General features: G+C 39.2%; 1 protein-coding gene across 6 annotated transcripts in view; it reads right to left on the minus strand.

Annotated features, from left to right (window-relative positions):
• Positions 1-20,121, minus strand: part of LOC131029680 (PGR5-like protein 1B, chloroplastic) — a 262,324-nt gene extending 242,203 nt beyond the window's left edge. For 3 of the 6 annotated variants that reach the window (XR_009358888.1, XM_057960267.2, XM_059211053.1), the window contains exons 1-4: positions 19,837-20,121; positions 18,321-18,439; positions 18,050-18,146; positions 17,750-17,850 (exon numbers count right to left, since the gene is read on the minus strand). Coding sequence is in view for 4 of the 6 variants with exons in the window: in XM_057960267.2 (XP_057816250.1) it covers positions 17,750-17,850; positions 18,050-18,146; positions 18,321-18,439; positions 19,837-20,008 (489 nt within the window). In the remaining 2 variants the exon portion in view is untranslated. The remainder of the gene's footprint in view (positions 1-17,749; positions 17,851-18,049; positions 18,147-18,320; positions 18,440-19,836) is intronic. The other 3 variants (XR_009102808.2, XM_057960269.2, XM_057960268.2) reach the window with 2 other exon arrangements.
• Positions 20,122-20,782: the final 661 nt, after the last annotated feature.

The following is a 20,782-nucleotide window of genomic DNA, read 5'->3' on the forward strand; positions in this document are numbered from 1 at the left end:
ATTAGGGTGAGGTGAGAGCATATATTGTGAAATATTCAATTTAACAATGTTGAATCGCTCACAAAAACTATGCCAAAAAGATAGACAAATATGTGCACATGTAATAGAAAGTTCACAATATGCAAGATCTGATTCTTATTAATCAAATGTGCACCTAAATACTGAAATAGAACACATATTATAGCAATTAAAATTATGAATAAATCTGAAATAATTTTCTGTATATTAGTGTTTCCTTCTTCACAATCCTGCAAATACAAACTACTAAAAATATGTTGGAAATCCAAAACAATCTTTGAAGTACATTTACAAACTCTATATGAGATTGCCCTTGATAAATCAAAAGGGTTTCATCCTCTGATTTCCAAGAATCCATATGTCTTCATCCTCAAATCCTATAGTTGAACTCAAGTGCTCAAGCAGTGAAGAAAAAATGATAAATTGGCAAAAGATTAAGTTGAAGTATGCTTTTATAAATAGCAAATGATAGAACCAACTTATGGGCCCAAATTCCAACAGCCCATTATGCCTGCAAATAAAAAAGTAATAAAATATTTCAATGTTTCCATCCACATTAGGCCCACTAAATGATTTGTCATAAATTCCTCTTGCACCTGGCTATATTTAGCTAGTCAAATATGCTCTTCTTACATGCACTAAAATTAGTCATCAAACTTGTCATAAATAATTTTGAATATGCTCTTCCACAACCAATTTGTAACTCCCCCACTAGTTTCTTGTCATAAAAATTCCCCCCACAAAAATAGCTCCCACTTCGTCATAAAATCCAATTTATAACTCCCCAATAATAGGCTGCTATAAAAACTGTCATAAACCAATCATAATGAAGATTGCAATTGATTTGGGAGTTACATTAGCCCTTCTCGAAGAATTCTCAAGCCTATTCTTGGGAAATTACTCAAAAATCACAATATTTTATTAATTACTTGGCCCCTTATTATTGAATTTGAGAAATATTAATTAATTTGAGACCAAGAATTAATAAATATTTCCCAAGCAATTCCCTCTTAACCCACAAGAAATATGGAAATTGGCTTAAGGTCTGCAAATTTAAATTAATTAAAAAGGGAGCAGTACACTCCCACTTTTATTATGTTCTTGAATTAATTATAAACCCCCTATCATACCTCCATTCCATCATCTTTGTCCATGTTTAAAATATCATCTTTATTCACTTTCCCAAAACACCTAATATCGGCCTTTCTAGAGTATGGCAGTAGATAGAGAAAAAAAGCAGATGGAAGAGGGCTGATGAAAAACCAATTTTCATTCATCCTTACTAACATATAAATTACGAATAGCAATAGACTTTAGGCAAAGCTTCTAGTCATCATTATGACCATTGACGAGTAAAGAGAGGGAAACTAACAACAACCATGTTCTAAAGATGTAAAGACGTGGACCAATTTCTAGACCAGAAATTTGCACTTTTCCCAATGTTTAATAGCTGAGCATTTTGTCAAACAGTTTGTGTGCATCCTAATGTGTAGTTTTTTGGCTTGCAGATTTATAGGATGCTTGGTTTGTGGATTTATAGTACAATGATCTCACATTAACATTCATAACCAAACTTGACATTCATAAACAAATAAGAAATAGTTGCAATAGTTGGAATAGTGGATAACAACAATATTTTGATGCAATAGGTTGTTGTAACATGAGCAGATTACAGAGATAAACATATATGAAATTCTGACCTCAAAGATCAGTAAGATTCACCCTCTTGAAGAAGCTAGAAACAACATTTAATATCAACATTTTATCATTGGATGAATAGTTAACTGCATCAGGTCTGCACTTGAGGTATTTTAGCACAAATTCTCACACCAAGAGTCAATAATAGCTGCCAGAACCTTCACCCCAGCCTACTATAAGCTCATGCCACCTTTATACATCAAACACCCAGCCAAATGTGTCATTCGTTCCTTGCAATGCCAACATCCACCTGTTAGGAATATGCAGACAGCAAAGCACAATATGACTAATCAAAACCCTCGACCTGCCCCTCAATCACACACCCAACTTCATTAGCAATGGAGCAAGTTAAAGCACATAAATTGCTCGAAATCAGTCAACAATCCATCACCCCTTAAATTCCATACTCCAAACCTAGGCGTCCACATTCAGTTCCTTGCAACTCTTTCCATCCTTGAAAATTCAAATAATATGTCTTGCCTACAAGAATTCACAAGTTAAATCTCCAACTGCTAAATCCTTTCATGAAACCTATCTAATTCCACCTGTAATCAACTAGAGTACATATCTCACTACCAAAACTGATTCCCATAGTGTTTTTGTCCTAGTGTTTTGCTCCAACAAGGAGCTCAAATTCCACAAGAAAGAAAAATAAACAAGCATGCCTAAACAAACTCTCAAATCCTCTTTTTATATTTTTCCAAGGAACAATCCTGGAGGAATCTTTTAATTATCCGCTTAAAATATTTCATTAAAGCATCTTTATAAAGTAATATTTAATATTTCCCTTTTAATTGAATTAAGTAACTTTATAAAATTAATTCAAGGCATCCATAAAATTTTCTTTATTGGACAACTTTATTTAATTAATTAATTTATTCCTTGATATAGCCTAAAAAAAGCCTACAAGAATTAAATAGGCAAAATGGATCATCTCCGACTACTCCATGGAATAGGACATTTCAAACCTCCCTTTTCGAGATTGCTTGTCCTCAAGATATCGAAGATTCGGATGCTGCAAAATCTGTTCACCTACCCAAGTAGCATCCTCTAAAAGCAAGTCCTTCCATCTGATGAGATACTCCTTACGCACTCTACTCCTCAACCTCCTCTCTCTAACACCCAAAATAACATCATCGACAAAAATGTATGTCCCCATTTTCAAGTTCTCTTGTAGTGCAACTAGTACTGGCTTTCTAGGTTGGTGTCAGCATGAACAGAGGAATATTTCAATGTTGCCAATATGTTCAGACCTAGCTTGCCAGTTTGGGTTCGGGTTCGAAGAACCGGTACGGCAAAAATTTGAAAAGGGGTTTGGGTTCGTTTGGGTTCGTTAGTACAAAAACAAAAACATATATATATATATATATATATATATATATATATTTGTGCATCCTATAAGCATGAATTAAGATTAGCATGTCACATAGCATCATATAAACAACAAAACAAACATAAACTTGTAATCATAGCATCATGATCATACCATAATAGCATCATATACATCAAGTTTAATATCAAAATGACAAAATATTCAAGTATCATTGTTTCAACTTTCAACAATATAAAGTTTAATCATCAAATGGATCAGCTAATTCATCATCATCCTCCTCCTCCTCATCCTCCTCATCATTGACATTGACATTACATGAGCCAATGCCACTTGCACTTGCACTATAAGTTTTCTCGCTCTCCGAGTCATCAAGTGTCAATGCAAGAAGCTGAGAAGCGGGAGCATCCAAATCAGTATCCTCTGGCTCTATATCCCACATCTTCGTTTCACCTTGTGTGTAGTCACATTGTTTGTGTGAAAGAAGACGTAGGTTGGAATGCACATATACTAAATTCTTCACTCTTTTTGATAGCAACCTATTGGGCTTTACTGAGTGGATGAAAGAGTATGTGCTCCAGTTTCTTTCTGAAGCAGATGAACTAGCAACCTATGAAGACATAGTAAACAATTAAAGTTATACGTTAATAAAATTAAAATTTAAAATTACTAGCAACCTATGAAGACAAAGTAAACTATAAATAAACTTGTGATAAATTTTAATTAATTAAACTTACTCGTGATAAAACTTTTATAGCGAGGGGTTGTAGGTGTTGGAAGCATGCACCATGGAAGTACCACCAGCTATGAGCATCCTTCTTGGATCTATGACGAAGTGCATCAACACTTAGACCATTCCCATTTGAGAATTCTATGAACTCATTTGTAACAATATCTCGCAAATCATCATCAAGATATAGTCTAAGAAATGCTGCCTTGTACCCATCAGATACTTCTAGATCTCTCCATGGTGGAATCCTTCCTGGTTTATCAAGAAACTGATTGCTATAGTACTTTGGTGTCAAGGCATAGGCAAGAAGATGCAAAGGAGTGGTCATCTTATTCCACCTATCTACAATAATTGCTTTCACTTCTTTGAATTCTTTGAAGAATTTCTCTTTAGGGTCATTCTCTTTTGCATTTATAGTGAACTTTATTTTTTCAAGCATTGAGTCAATGCCATCATAAATCTCACCAATGCAAGGCCTATCCATGTCGGTATAGCGAATCATGCTCATAATGAGCTCAATGATACTTAGGAGATATGTAACAAGATCCCACCATTTCTCATTCAATATTCTTTCCCTAATTTTTCCTACCCTCTCATTGCTACTTTGCTTCCATACAGTCCAATTGTTGTTGATCACCATATTGCATAGTGCCACTCTAACTTTCACAAGTCGTCTTAAGACGATTATGTTTGATGCAAAACGGGTCTGAGCAAACTATAACACAAATTAATGCCAAAATGATTAAAAAATAAAGCCAAACTTCAAAGAAGAATACACAATGTAGCTTACACAATGATATTATGAACATTGAAATTAAAAAATTCAGAAAATGTAAAATTAAATTACTATTTCAATTACCTTCAATAGCTCCAAATTCGAAAAGGATCTAAAAATCCCTTGAGACATGTGGTGGTTTGTGATGGACATCTGGATGTCCTCAACCTCTGCATACACATCTCTGATCCATTTTATTTTAGTCCCAATCCTTTGTAGCATAAGATTGAGTGAATGGGCCGCACAAGGTGTCCAAAAGATGTGATCATAGCGTTCCTCAACCAACAAACCAGCAGCTCTACAATTTCTTGCATTGTCCGTTATGACTTGGACAACATTGCGGAGTCCCATTGACTCAATGGCGGAGATGAGAATTTTTGCAATAAATTGGCCATCTTTTACTTGGCCCTCACAATCCATAGCTTTCAAAAACATTGCCCCTTTAAGGGACACCGCTAAGACATTGATCAAGGGACGATTTTTAGCATCTTTCCACCCATCTGAAACAATTGTTACCCCTATCTCAACCCATGAATCCCTTATGGGTTTCAATGCATCTTCAACCCTCTTCACCTCTTTGTCCAATAATGTTCCACGTACCTTCTCATAACCTGGGCCCTTATACCCACTTGGAGCTTCATTAACACCTTTTTATCATTTGCTTCCAATATGGCGAGCAAACAACATTGAAAGCCAACCCATTTGCACAAATGCACCTTTCTACATCTTGGTCAGCAATGTCTCTACTCTCATTTTGACATGCGGTTTCTAAAGGCCCCTTTGACATGCGGTTTCTAAAGGCCCCTTTGTTCTTTTGCATGTCAAGGTTCGTTCACTTTCAAGTTCATTTGTGGAAAAGAAGGGGTGGTCTTCTACTACAACATCGAGATTAGATGGGGCTTGCATTCCCCTTGTTTTCTTTGGTGCGGTTTGATTCAATCTACGGGCTTCTCTCTCTTCTGCCTCCTCATGCTCCCTAATATATTTCATCACTATCTCATTTGGTATAGGTTTACCATCTTTTCTAGGGCATTTATTGATGCCTCTTCCTTTTATTCCATACAAATGGCCTACCACCTGATAATATGAACTATTAAGTTCAATACCACATCCTTGGCATCTCCAACGGAATCCCCCACCTCCTGGAAGTGGTTTAAAATGTCAACATACTTCCATAAGGGAGAATTTGGATCATTTCATTGTTTTGTAATTGTTTGTTCATTGTCAATGGAGAAAGAGGTAGATGCCATTCTAGTTCCTATGGCAAGAAATAACATAAACATATTCAAAAACAAAAAAAAAAAAATGAAAAACAATTAATGTTTCATGTTTGACAATTTGTGAAATAAAAATAGTTGGAAAAAAATGTTAAAAAACCTACCTCTTGTAGCCAATGGGAGCTTGCAAATGTATGGAAATGATGCTGCAACACTTGTTGAAGCTTCAAAAATCAGTCTTCAACTCCTATTTGATCTTGGAAGCCAAACTTTGTTCACCCTTTCTTCAACCTGCTGTCAAAAAAACTTTTGTTTGCAACACAAATGAGGAGAAATGAGCCAAGATTATGTTTTAGAAGTCACTTTTAGGGTATAAAATTCACTTTTTACATGGCGGATTCTAAAAAAAAATTTAAATTTTGCATAAAATATGACTTTTTGGGCTGCCCAACTGTCCGGGTTCGACCTAGGTCTGCCTAGGTTCGATCTTGGTCTGCCCGAGTTCAAGCCAGGTCGAACCACCTCTGATTTTTTGCTAACCCTAGTCAAACCAAGGTCAAACCGGACCCGGACCAGACCGGACCAGTACCAGGGGTGCCAAGGGGCAAACCCAGTAAGCTAGGTTCAGACAGGAATTGCAGATGAATGACACTTTCTGGAGCAATTTCAAACTTGTCCATACTATTTTTAGTAAGTGTCATTTTGGACATGATTAGGTCAATTGGGGGTTTTGGTTGATTTTCGATTTTTAGCATATTACTATTTATAGTAAGTTCTATTTAAAGCAACTGATCATAGCTTCAGTCACCTCTCAGCTTTAGTGTGCAACATCTTCAATTTCAGGAGTTTTGGGGAACATTTATATTTTTAGCATATTACTATTTATAGTAATTGCTATTTTTGGTAACTAGTCTCAGTCTCAACCTTCCCTCAGCTTTAGTGTGCAAAGGCTTTAGTTTGAGACTTGGTGATTTTACTAAGGCTAGGAAATATTATCCTATTATTTCACTTAAATATTTTATAAAGTGACTTTATGATATAAGTGAAATAAAGTGTTCAAAAGACCCCCTTGGGCCACGCCTATACATTGACAACTAAGTTTGTTTTAAGTGAATATTAAAAGGAAAAAGTAGACGTGGGATTTGAGGGAGAAAAATAAAAGATTTAAAAGCAATATTTTATGAGCAAAAGTGGATGTCCACTTGGGGTGAAAAAAAGAAATATTTTAAAGGGGAAAATAATATTATTTTTTTATCTTTGTGTTGCCCTAATTTTTCATTGAATTTCTATATATTTGGAGTTTTGTCTTCATTCTGGATATGCTAGAGTTTATCATTTCTGATATTTCTCTCTAAGAGAAGAAAACATTGTGTGGTTTCTAGAGCTGGACTTGGTTCAACTCAGCCTTCTTGAGGATGAAATCCCTCTTGGAGAAGATTGTTCTGAAAGATCAACCTTAGTTGATGTTTGTTAGAGATATCAATCAGGTATTTCACAGTGCATTTAGTTTGAGATTTTGTATGGTAATATCAATGCAGTCTACAAGAGTTTGGATTATAATTGACAAACATTGTGAAGGTGTTTGGTCACCATACTTGTATCAAAGTATTGGACATTGCTGGGTGTGCTACAGTGATGTGAATAGTGGCTCCCAGCTACAGTGACGTGGAATAGTAATAACCATTTTATATCTTGCCAAATTCCATTCAAAGGTGATTTCTGATTATAAGTTGACTGTTTTCTTCAATAATTTGCTGGTACAGAAGTTCTGAGTGGTTTTCAGACATTGGAGTGTCTTGCTGAAAATTGTGATAATTTCTGATCTGAGTGTTTTGGAAATGCCTTTACCATGTCTGAAGGAGTTAAAAGGGATGTGGGGAAGCTCTCAACCCTTTAATTGTTTTGGAAATGCCTTCACCATGTCTGAAGGAGTTAAAAGGGATGTGGGGAAGCTCTCAACCCTTTAATTGTTTTGGAAATGCCTTCACCATGTCTGAAGGAGTTAAAAGGGATGTGGGGAAGCTCTCAACCCTTTAATTGCAAGCCTATACTAGTGGTTTCAGTGTTATAGCTCTTTAGGTGGCAATTTGATGTCTTGTGGAAGTGATTTTATGGAGTTTCCAGACCCCTGTGTGAAGTGACTATCATATGAAAGCCTTGGATGCCGTTGATATTTCAAACTCTTACCAGTTGGTGGCAGACCTTAAATGACCCATTGTAAGGGTGCTAAGAATATTATGAAATCTAGTTGACCTTGTGATTTCAATTGCGCAGTTTGCTGTTGCAGACTTTCCTGAGCAAGTATTTCAGTCATTTGATGAATTATCATTGTCTTTGGAGTGCAAATTTACCAGTCCAGGAAATGATAAGAGTATTGGATGTAGTTGGTAGGCCAATAATCTGACCACTTTCCTTGTTGGTCTTGCAAAAAGTAAGAGAAGTTGATTTCAGAATTGAATGGACTGTCATCGTTAGTAACCAGCATATCACAGATCTGTCATGGCTGAAATCAATTCATTTATGTATTATGTATTGTGAATTTGATTGAACAATGATATATTTGGTAGCTCTATGCACATTGCTTTATCAATAAACAATGCAATGTATCTTGCAAATGTCTTTGAAAATAAGTAACATGAATGAAGTCTGAAACCTATTTCAACAATAAGAAATGAGACCTTCATTACAAACTACCACTTATAAATTAGCAAACAAGATTCAAAACAAATCAGAGGTCAACTTTACAAAAAACCAATTTGTCCTCCTCATCCAATGGTGGAAGCTCTGGTGATGAAGTACCGTTCTGCTCAAGAACCTTTTTAAGGCAAGAAACATGAAACACATTATGAACTTTTCTAATTTTAGGCAATCCCAATTCATAAGTTATTTCACCAACCCTACATGCAATCCTGAAAGTGACATAGAAATGAGGCTTCAACTTTTCAGCACCACTCTTCTTCAAAGAAAGTTGTTTGTAAGGTTGTAGGTGCAAGAAAACTAAATATCCCACCTCAAAACTTCTCTCAACTCAATGCCTATCTGCATAAATCTTCTACTGATTCCTGTTTACTTTGAAGGTTATCCTTAAGTAACTTAAGGATGTCCTAACTCTCTTGAATCCAATCCTTCTCCTTAGGAGCCTTGGTATCTCCATAAGCTAAGTCTATGAAAGACAACATCATATTTGTACAATGCCCAGAAAATTGTCACCCCAATTGACATATGGTAGGTGGTATTGCAGCAATGTTCACCCTATTGTAACCACCCAATCCAAGCCTTCTACTTCCCTGCAACATAATTCCACAAGTATCCCTCCACCCATTTCATAACAATCTTTGTTTGTCCATCTATCTCAAGTGGTAACCGGTGCTCAAGGTCAACACTGTGCCAACTAATTTGAATATCTTATTCAAAAGATATGGCAAAAAAATCTACCACATAGATGCAATCTTCGCCCTACACTCTAGGAAGACCTGTGATAAAATCCATAGATATACTCTCCTACTTCTGCTCAAACATGGGTGAAGGTTGCAATAAACCTGCTGGGAAAGTATGCTCTGTCTTTTTCTACTGCCAATTCATACACTCACCAACATGATGAAAGACATCATCTTTGAGACCCTTCCATGTGGAACTCTCTCTTATCTACCAATATATTTTGAAGTAATTTGGATGTCCTACAAGGGGTGCGCCATGAACAACCCTCAGAATTTCTCCAACTTCGATCACAAACCAAATAAATTTTGTTCTTATAGTCAATGACCTCATCTATCATCCTCTACCTATCATCCTGAATCTTTCCATCCATTAGCTCACATGCAAAAGTGTTTTTATAATACTCAACTAAAAGGTGAGCCTTCCAATCAACTAAAACCTTTGTCAAGGAACATATAGTGGGTTTCCTGGAAAGAGCATTTCTTACAATATTCCTCTTCCCTTTCACATACTCGATGCTAAAATCATATGCTTGAGTTTTGCTAACCCAAGCCTATTGTTGTTCATGCAGTTCCTTATGCTCCAAGAAGTATTTCCAACTGTTATGGTATGTTCTAACAACAAAATTTCCACCTACCAAATACTGCTTGAATTTTGCCAATGCATGATGATGGCAAGAATCTCCTTATCATAGATGGAATATAAATTATAATCTCTCTACATAATGAAGGTTCCTACTCTCATAAGCAATGGGATGCCAATTCTGCATAAATATTGCTCCAATCCCCTCACTTAATGCATCACACTCCAAAAAAAAAAGGCTAAGAGAAATCAGGTAATGCCGAAACTAGACAAGTGCTATTACTTTCTTAAGTTGGTTGAATGTGCACTGAGCCTCCTCAATTCATTTGAAAGTGTTTTGTCCTTAATGTAAGGTTGGTAACACTCACAGATAACACAGCGTTTTCCACACGTACCAGTTATTCATGTAACAAAACATTCACATATCACAGCATAAGTAGTAATGATAAACAACTAGACCGAAGAGTTATATCTTTATTGAATTATCCAGAATATATCCATACATAATCTCCCCTAACGAGGTTCCATCCAAACAATATATAGACCCAACGGTTGGCCAAGTTGCCAACCGTCACCAACTCCCAACTACCCGACGGGAACCTCTCGGCAACGCAACATAACCATAAACACAACATAAACACAAATATAACTATCATTCCTACTAACATAAGTTATTTACCCCTAACATTAACCCCCCCAAAAAAGTAGTCGTCTTCCAAACGACAAAGACAATAGGAGCTGAAATACAAAACATAAACTAGGACCGAGAAGAGGGAGGAGGCATCCCTGTAGTGGCCGGAGAAGAAGGTTGTTGTCCGGTGTGAAGTCTTAGGTTCTTTTCTGCCAGCAGCTGTCGTTCCCGTGCCTTCTTTACCATGTGGGCAGCTTCCAATAGTTTCTTATCTTTTTGCTCTATCTGTGAGGTGAGCTCTACCACCTTGGCTGCCAGTACTTGCACCTCCTTCTGCATGCTGCAACGGGCCTCATAGGTGGTCATCTTCATTTCCAACTCATTCCGCAGGTTCCTTTCTACTGCAGCTAACTGTGCATGCTTCTCCCCTTCCTTCTCCAGTTTTGTTATATACAATCGTTGGGCCTCCTGCTCTATCTGGTGCCGCCGCATCCGCAAGTACACATCCCGAAAGGCCCCCTCCATGTTGCGGAAGGTGGTGCCCAAAGTGCCTCTGCCTCCCACTAGGTGCCTGTGAGTCCATTCCTGAACCATCTCTGGCGTACTACGGTCCGGCTACCCTTGCTGCTCGAAGTGGCGTGCAAACTCATCTGCACATCCCGTAGTCATGAAGTGACACAGTTGCGTAGTGTCAGCGGAGTTGCCAGCCTCCATCTGCCTAGTCAACTGTGCCATTCCCCGTGCAACATCGGAGAGCCCCTGTAGCTCTCCAAGGAATCGCTGGAGTGATCCTGCTCGATCACTCGGATCTGGTGGAGTGAGGTAGAGCCCTGCCAGTGATCCTTCTAGCCCGCTTTCCCCATCATAGCTGCTCTTTTGGTCCAGCCCGCCACTTCCTGGGGCCTGATGCTCTCGGTCAACAGACATCCCCACGTCCTAGTCTGTGATAGTAATAGTTATGTCTGGTGTCAGGTGCGCCCCAATGGCCATGCTGTGTGGTGCGGGGGAGGGGGGAAGGTGCGGAGTGAGTGCGAACTGCCCCAACGAGGCATCTACATCTTCATCTGTGAGTGTCTCTAGTGCTGCCAACGCCTCCAGGCCATCCCCAGTCACCGATATATTCCCTGCCTCCTCCTTCCCTGCTGGAACCGTACCAGCACCTGCTGGAACCATACCGGCTAAAGCCGTACCAGTACCTGTTGAAGTCATACCAGTACCTGTTGGAACCGTACCAGTACCTGCTGGAACCGTACCAGTACTTGCTGACACTATACTCGTACATGTTGGTACCGTACTAGTACCTATTGGAACCATACCAGTACTTGTTGATGTTGTACTAGTACCTCTTGGTACCGTACCAATGTCTGTCGTACCAGAACCTGAATCTGCCGTACCAATTCCATGCTCGATCGTTATGTCTTTCCCTGGTACGGCCTCCCCTGCCACTGTCTTGTCTACCGTACTAGTACCCTCTGTGGCTTCTGTTGCAAGTACAGCCAAGCTGATTTGTGGCAATGATACCCGCCACTGTGTTGGTGGTTCCCCTTCGTTGATTTTTCGGAACAACACCCCTACTAGTCATACGTCTCCCACAGGCCTAGCCATCGTAAGCACTTCCTGCAGTACCAAGTGTGCCGAAGATAATTTCGGAGGTGTGAACTTTAACCTCGTACTCTTCCATTGTGCCCGTAACCCTCCGTGTTGCTCCTCTTTCTCCTCTTCTTCTTGTTGCGACTCTGCTTCCCCTTCATCCTCTGCAGCTGCGTGTCCTGCCATATGGAACCCCTCATCACCACTTTCATGCTCCTTAGTCTCTTCTACTTCCTCCTCAGAATCCTCTGCGTTGCTGACATCTTTGACCTCTATGGATGCGTCCAACTTTCTTCTCTTTTTGGTTGGCTGCGCGGTGTCACCTAGTGTGTTTAGGTGGGTATAGTAGTACATGGTAGGTTTATTTGGTTCCACCCGTCCGCGCGGTTCGAAGGTTCCCCACATTTCTGGTGGTACTTGCAGGCGTACGGCGTCCAGGAATAGGCTGATGGCATGATGGCACATGTAGAATGTCTTATGTTCCAGTTTGAGAAAATCATGGATTCTTTCCGCCAGGAGTTGCCCCCAGTTGTATACTTTCCCACACTTAATCTCGTTCATTAACCCTATCATCCAAACAGCTATGTCGAATGCGCGGTTGGCTCCTGTAAGGCGACTTTTTACCAAGTCCATTAGCATTCTCCATTCTCCTGGTGCAATAAATGCACGCTTCACCCCCCTGCCGTCAAACCAAGCACTCTTCTACTGTTCCTCTGTCAAGTCGTCCCTGCATACCAAATCCATCAACCATTTCTTTTTTTCCTTGGTGAGCTTTTTGGTTGGTTTGGTCGCAGATGCCCCCTTCTCGGGTATACCAAACGCCCTCCTGAAATCCTTCGGTTTAAAAGAAACTCGCACCGTGCATCCCTGAAACTAAATGATGGAGGCTCGTTCCTGCGGGTTATATCCGGACACCATAGTCCGCAGTACTGGCTCAAAATCCTTGATGCTGAACGTGGGCATTTGGATGGCATGGTCTACTTGAGCCTTCTTGAGGGAGTCCTTTATCACATGGTCCGGAGGAGTTTCTTCCCACAAAGTACGACATTCGTTGTCGGTCACACTCTCAAATGCTACATTCTCCGCCGTGATTCCCTCTGAATCCTTTTGTACCTTTGGCTTGATCCTGGCTTTCTTGTTGCTGGCTAGCTCTGTGGCAGTCATGCTTGCACTGTAACTGCCTTGCTCTGTTCTCCTTCCTTTGTCCCATACTTGATCGTTATTATAACCGTCGGAAAGTGTGCTTCACCAATTTGTACGGCCCATTGCACTATCCACTGCCTTCCCACCGTACAGATTTCGTAGTTTGATTTGCCAAACGACCCTCTTACTTCTTATACCTGCCTGTTGCTTGCGTGTACGGACTATTGCGTGCTAGTCTTCGTACGGTACCGTACGGTATTTGTTTCCATGCCCGTACGACTTCCTCCTTCCCTGCGTCGGCAGTCGTACACTGTTGCACCGCCTTCTTAGCTTACCTTACAATCTGCACTGAACTCCATACAAAATATGATGTTGAGATTGTCGTACGTACGGAGTACTTTGTCGAATTCGGTGCCAAACGTATGGGTCAGATATGACTACCGTACGCCGCACACTTTCATGTGCTATGCTTTTTGTACACCGTACACCGTACGGGTTATTCAGTTGCCCTTTGTTTTCTTATGTCACGTCCCTACGCCGTACGGTTTAGGCGTTTGACTCTCTTACTTCCCAGTTCGTGCAATCCGTACGTCGTACGGATTTGCCAATGCTTCTTCACACGCATCCACGTCCATATGATCGATCTGTACGATGTACGGACTTAATTCCCCTCCTATGCCCGGTTGTACATGTACCTGTCTTCGCCCTCTCAATTTTGCCTTGTTACCGGGTTTGCTTCACTTTCTTCTCTGCTTTGTATCCAAATGGGCCTCTTGGGGGTCTTTATAATTACTTGCTTTTGTCAGGGTTAGGGTTAGGCATAAATGCTTTATTAATTTAATATAAAATAAATGCCTTTTTATTAGTCGTATTTTTTCCTTACTTATTTCCCTTATTTTTGCTTGGCATTTTAATTTTTCAAATACTTGCTGACCCTGACCTTTTTCTCCTCTCCATATATCTCCCTTCCATAACTTTTAATACCCCCTTTCTTAACAGTTGTTTTACTTCCTTTATTTGACAACGCTTTTTAAATGTAATTCCCCGTACCTTCAGTTTACCAAGTTATCCCTTGGTCAGGTTGTGCCATTTAGATGGCCTTTTGGGGTCCACTGGCCAATTTTTTGTTTCTACCGCTGTTGCTGAATGATCTTTCCGCCCCCTTCGTTTTCTCTTTGTTGGTCGTGTGCTATACTTCTTCTTCGCTCTTCCCTTGTCACATGTCTTGTCTCCCTTGCATTTTTTGTTTGATCCCTCGTCGGCGTCCTCATCCCCACTATTGTTCCTCTTCATTCCTGAGGGATCGTTCTGAGTCTTCATTTTTATCTCCAAATCGTGCAACCACATACAAACGTGTGGGAGTCTCCTATAACATTCTTGTGCACAACATGTCCCTACGTATTACAAGTCCCATATCTTGTCAACTAACGGAGCGGGTCCCACCCCCTTATATTGGTCGTCAATGTAGCGACCCCCATACTGTTGGCACCATTTTGCTTTCTCTCCGTCAACCTTCAGTGCCAAATGAGTGATGGAAATAATTGTCTCGGAAATACGAATCCAATGCACCAATACCCACAAAATTCTAAGTCTTCAATCAAAAGTTATGAATAAAAATGTGGGGTTTGATAGGTCTAGTCGATACCCATGGCAAACCCAATATATGACTAAAAATGTCTGATAATAAACTCAGAATTCTGAGATGTAATCAGCTTCTTATGTTGCCAAGTTGTTGAAGATTCTTATCACCAAAGTTGTCTCCAATGATCTCCAATTCAAACGCTAGCATGAGTTGGCCTTTGGCCACCAATGGATTCATCTATCTCATCTCTCAGCTGCACATTAAACATATCAGCAATGGGGTTGCTCTGTGGTGTCTGCAACTTACGTTTCCCAGCCCTGGCGGCAGAAGTGGAAGTGGATGGAGATCCAAACATCATTCCTCTTGTCTGCGAAGCATGAGAAGTATGTGGCACATTCTGGTTGCCCTGAAGTGCTGCCCTAGCAAACAAAGTAGTAGGCATTGAAATATTTGTGTCATCTAGAACCCCCCAAAGCCTGTTAAACTCAATTTTGTACTACATATTTTTGGCTTCCTCCAAAAACTTACAATGTTTCACGCCTTTTCCTCTCCAAAACAGAAAGTGTGCATTCACCCTACTAATGCTACCGAACCATTCTGTGTGACAAATATTGCACTTCCACTTCCTTGTTCCCCCACTTGAATGTGATGCAGTGCCTTGTACTGATATTCGTGAAGCAAACTGTTTTAGAGGAGACTTAGGATCAAAATGACCCCTAGCATATGGTGCCAACAACTCTGAAGGGCAACCTGTACTAGCTGGTGCACTTGCCATAGAACTAGATTGGGCTCCAGGATCAGCCCCATGGTCACCCCCCTCATTTTCGGGTTCATATTCTGAATCATTCTCACTATGAGAATGGATTTCCATGTCATCTTCACTCATGCCTTGGGAGCTCATTGTGAAATTGACACTGCATTTCACAAAATAAAAATAAAAATAAAATCAACCTAGTTTAACAATATATTTTTAAATTTTTTTCCTATTCATCTCAAAATGAGATTTGAAGTTGAATCTTGAGGGCAAAATGATTCAACATCAAATCTCATTTTGAGTCTTGAGATGAATAGGGAAAAAAAATCCAAAAATGACATAGAACAATGAAAATCAGAAAATAAAACAAAAAAAAAACAAGAAAAAGTTGAAAAACCCTACCTTGTGCTTGAAAAATCTCTCCAAAATGTAGAAGAATCTTCTTCTTCCTCTTCTTCTTGCTTCTTCTAGCTCCTATCACGCTTGCAATCAGCTTTTCTCACCCCTTCAATCAGTCTTCTTCAAGTTTTTCCTCCTCTTTAGCTTGCTGGAAAAAAAAATCAGTTTACCAAAATGAGAGTTAAATCTAAAAGAAACATGTTTTTGTGTTGTTTTGGGGGGTTGGGTGGGGCCCACGTCCAATTAGGGTTACCCCTTAATCCCCCCAAAAGGCACATGTTTTTTAAAATATGGATTTTTCAGTTTGTTTAGGCGTGGGCATGCGGGAGACGCTTGGGCGTCTCCCCGTCCCTCGAGAGACGCCCCCCAAAAGGCACATGTTTTTTAAAATATGGCTTTTTCGGTTTGTTTAGGCGTGGGAACGCGGGAGACGCATGGGCGTCTCCCCGTCCCTCGAGAGACGCCCCCCAAAAGGCACATGTTTTTTAAAATATGGCTTTTTCGGTTTGTTTAGGCGTGGGAACGCAGGAGACGCCCAGGCGTCTCCCAAGGAGACGCCCAGACGTCTCCGAGGAGACTGGGCGTCTCTCGAAGGACGGGGATACGCCCAAGCGTCTCCGAGGAGACACAGAGACGTCTCCACGTCCCGGCGGCGATTGGGTGGCGGTGGCGGGACGGCGGGGGACGTCGCGTCCCCGTCCCCCCGTCCCCGAGACGTCCCTGATGGGGGGACGTGCCCAAAAAGGTGGGGGACGCGTCCCCGTGGAACAATTATAATCCAACATCATGAACAAGGTAGGTTGGCACAATGAGTACTCATGCTCTTTCTGTAATATGTATTCGCAGCTTTATCTCTTCCCTTGTTACCTAAGAATGTCTATCTTTTCTACATTTCGTAAGATGGGCGATTTTTGGAATCAGGCTGCCAGATTGGAAATAAAGATTTTAGGAGACAAAGAGCACATGCTTAACTTGGGTTGGTGAATGTCAAGCATAGATTGTTGCCTCCAAGATGACCATTTTCTTACTACCCATGCCCAACTACTTTGTACACCTAAATGATCTCTAACGTTTTTGGAGACATTGAACACCATCTACGAGCTCTTTGTGACCTGAAAAGATACAGTTTCGGTGTCATTTTTCCTGCTTACTCGTCCACATCAATCGGATGCCTCACACATTTCATTGTCTATTCGGTGTGCCACATTAGACTTGTACCCTATGGCAACACTGTCTTCATCCTATCATTAATATCATTGCACAAAACTCCACACGATAAGGTTGCCATCTGATGACCCGTGATATTGATCATCACTTGAATTGGGCACTCATGCCTCAATGTCGAGGAAACATTTCTAAAGGGATCATATAGAAGGTCCTCCAAGCTAAACAGACATAGGTTGCAGAACTAAATGCAAACTTTCATACATTCTCTGAGTAATGAAGACTGAAAGTGGAAACTGGAAGCTTAATGGATGGTATATTTTATTTAACAAGTCGAAGGGCAATCATGTCCTGTGCATTTTAGAAAATTTTAATTATACTGTGGTCAATAAGAGAAAAAGACAAGTTTAATTATACTTGAAAAAATGTATATACAAATTGATTACCTCTTCCATCTTCTGAATTAGACGAGTTAACTAGGAGGTGCAAAGGATAGTCTAAAAATCTGATGGGTATTTATGTTTGGTAACCTGTAAAGCACTTCCTCGCATAAATTTTCAAACAAAAAGTCATCCATGTGCATTGTCCCTATGTTGAATTTCCTGCTGATCGTGTATTAAAATTTGTACAGTTTATTTGAAACAACCATCATTCATTCCACGCTGCTTTAGCATTTTAATCAAAACAACAAATAAACTCACCTTAAGGTTGAGTTTCAGTTCATCGTATTGAGCATCTGTCATGATTGGCTTGCCTGCGTTGTATGCAAGGGAAGCTTCCATAAACTTCTGCTCATCTTTACCTGGTTGTGCCACCCAATTTCATTAATGCAATCTGCCACTTTCTGAAAATAGTCAACTAAGAGTCTCATATAAACTGAAAAATACATTTTATCCTGCACTTTACAAGGAATTCTGAAACAATCTTAGACAACAAAGAATTCATTTTCAAATTATTTTTGTATGTTTTAAGAAGGGTAACCATCGGAATGAAAAGCCTACTCAGCATAACAACGCTGCTCCCCTCCCACATCAATTCCTCCTTCAGATTATCAAATTCCTCGTTGGTCATAATTGGTTTATTTTCAAAATAGAAGGACTGCGATAAAAAAAAACTAGGTCATATCAATAAAACAAATAACAATGTACGTGAACAAAGATTGTTGATATGAAATACATTTTCAAAACTCAAAATGATCCATTGACATTATCAAATAATTGAAAATAAAATATTTTTAGTTTTATGAAGGTATGTCTAGAAACTTTGCATTGCCTGTAGTGCTTCAAGAAAGTCTTGCTCAAGCTCTCCTAATGTCCGTTTCTCTTCTTTCTTATTTATGCTGCAGTATGGTAAGATTTTGTCGTCTACGATCTCCTCTTTCTTGGCCTGACCTGCATATTAGTATTTCTGTTTAGCAGAAAACCACTTTCTATGCCACAAAACAAAGTGAAAGCTATCGTCTATAACTTCCATGTTTTTAGAAATCACTTTGATATATAAAAATAATATTAGTTCGAAATAATAATACCTTTAACGAGATACTCAGACAGTTGTAAAGTGAAGTTTGAGTTTACAAAGTCAAGCTGGGGCTGTGAGGAGCAGAACATTGTTGGTGAAAACACACACACACAGTTAACCCATGTTGTAAAACTGATTGGACACTAAAAATTTTCCCATTTTATTAGAAGTGGCTGACCTGGAGAAGAAGACGGCATCAGACCTATAATAACTAAATAACTCCACAACTTTTGGAAACAGAAAATCTGCTTTTGCTAATATGTGCGTAGGAAAAAGATTTTGTTCTTTAATATGGTGAAATTTTGAAGTTAGAAATTTTAGATGAAGACATGGAAGATTTAGTAGGAGGCGTGGAGCGAGAAGATGGAACAGAAAGGAAATGTTCACCAGACAATGACAAAACACTACAATAGATCCATCCAGCTTTTCCATACCACAGTAGTCACAAATCTAGCATAGAGCGGCAATTTTACCTTGCTGCCCTATATTGAAAAGTCAAACACCTCAGTTCTGAGATGCATGAACCAAATAAATCCATAAGTGTCACTGTATCAATATGCCCAATATTGATCACTCGAATAGGCCACTTCTAATCTTAAATCAACAACTCAAGTTTCACAACTAGGAAGATATTTGTTTATAGTCCTTTACAATAAGAGCTCTAGTATACAGCAAGTTGGATTTCTTGAATTTAGACCAAAATCCATATAGCTACTTCATTAACCATTCATGTAAGACTTATTTTTTCTAGCATGATCAATTGGCCTTGTTTCACCAGGGAATTTGATAATTTTTCATGTCAACTAACAGGCTTTTATTCTGGTTTCTATCCACAGCACTCAAATGACATGTTAAACAGAATGATGAAGCCAATTACAATCCCATACAAGTTGGGCAGAACAAATACTTGTTAGACATGGTATCTAAGCTTAAGGGCGTTCATGACGTGCAGTCCAGGCATAAAAATTTGTTTGTGTTTCTTAAAGCATCGAGCAATAAATATTTATCCAGATGGGATATACTCTGTCTTTATATTAAGTCAAATGAGTCTAAAATCCGGGCCATATTGCATTATTTCTTGTACTAGATCAATGCATTTGGTCTATAAAACACAGAGTGCAAAATTACAGAATTGTTGCCCCCTTGCGAGTGGCGTGTTTCTCTGGTTGTGTACAGGAACGATATTCATTTGGCAGTCTAGAGGATGGAAAGAACTAAAGAAAGTATAGAATTCGAATTTGAAATTAATTAAGGGGAAAAAGAATGCGACCTTGCTCCTGCTTCTGATCCGTGGCCTGCAGAATAATTAAGGGAGTTGGCCTTGATCTTGTTGAGCGGATGAAGCAGCGCCCACGTGGCAGTTGTTTCCATTGCTTTGGTGAAGAAAATTGATGTGGGTGGCAGACAGAGGAGGGGAGAGAGCATGAGAGTTGGTGCACCATCGCTACTCGTTCGTTAGGTACTCTCACAACAATCAGGAGCAAAGCAACCCAACCATACCATTGACGTGCTAATTGTAGGGGATAAAGGATCAAAACTTGTGGCAATGAGAGGAGCTGGTTTAAACTTCGTCTTCCCTATACGTTCAATTTCGTCTCCTCTTTTTTTAATTAATTCGAATTATTACCTAGTGTAATGCTGAAATCCATGCCAAATTCCATTTAATTTTGGGACCATTTTGGTCGAACAATTTAATAATTGGTATAGTTCTGATTGAAGCTATTGTTATGCTATGTAAGTTATATAGGAATCGAAAGAGTGGAGGTAAATTGTTAGATTTAAATATTGTCTTTATAGATGTCTTGAGTAGGAAAATGAAATTGATGAATAAATGATATTTTTATTCAAATGTTTGTTTTTTAATAAAAAATAAAATATATTTGTTGTAGATAAATTGTACAAGTTTGTGTGCAAAGACATTAGAGAGAAAGAAAAATATTACATCAAGGAATTTAACTTCATTCTAATCATCAACAAGAGTGAGAGAGAGTGTCTTTTGCAAGTTCACAAGCACTTCGACAACAACTAATATAAAAATCTATTTAGTGAGGATATGGTTGAGAAAATGGAAGTCATTATCAAATTGAATAATAGGAGATCAACACTTTAAAAATAAAAATGACAAAGTCTACTATCCCATAAACTATCTTTAGTCTCATGTATCTGATTGTTTTTACCTTATTTTTTTCTTTTTATTTGTTTTGATTAGATGAACA

This window comes from Cryptomeria japonica, chromosome 9 (genome assembly GCF_030272615.1).
Source record: "Cryptomeria japonica chromosome 9, Sugi_1.0, whole genome shotgun sequence".
Lineage (NCBI taxonomy): Eukaryota > Viridiplantae > Streptophyta > Pinopsida > Cupressales > Cupressaceae > Cryptomeria > Cryptomeria japonica.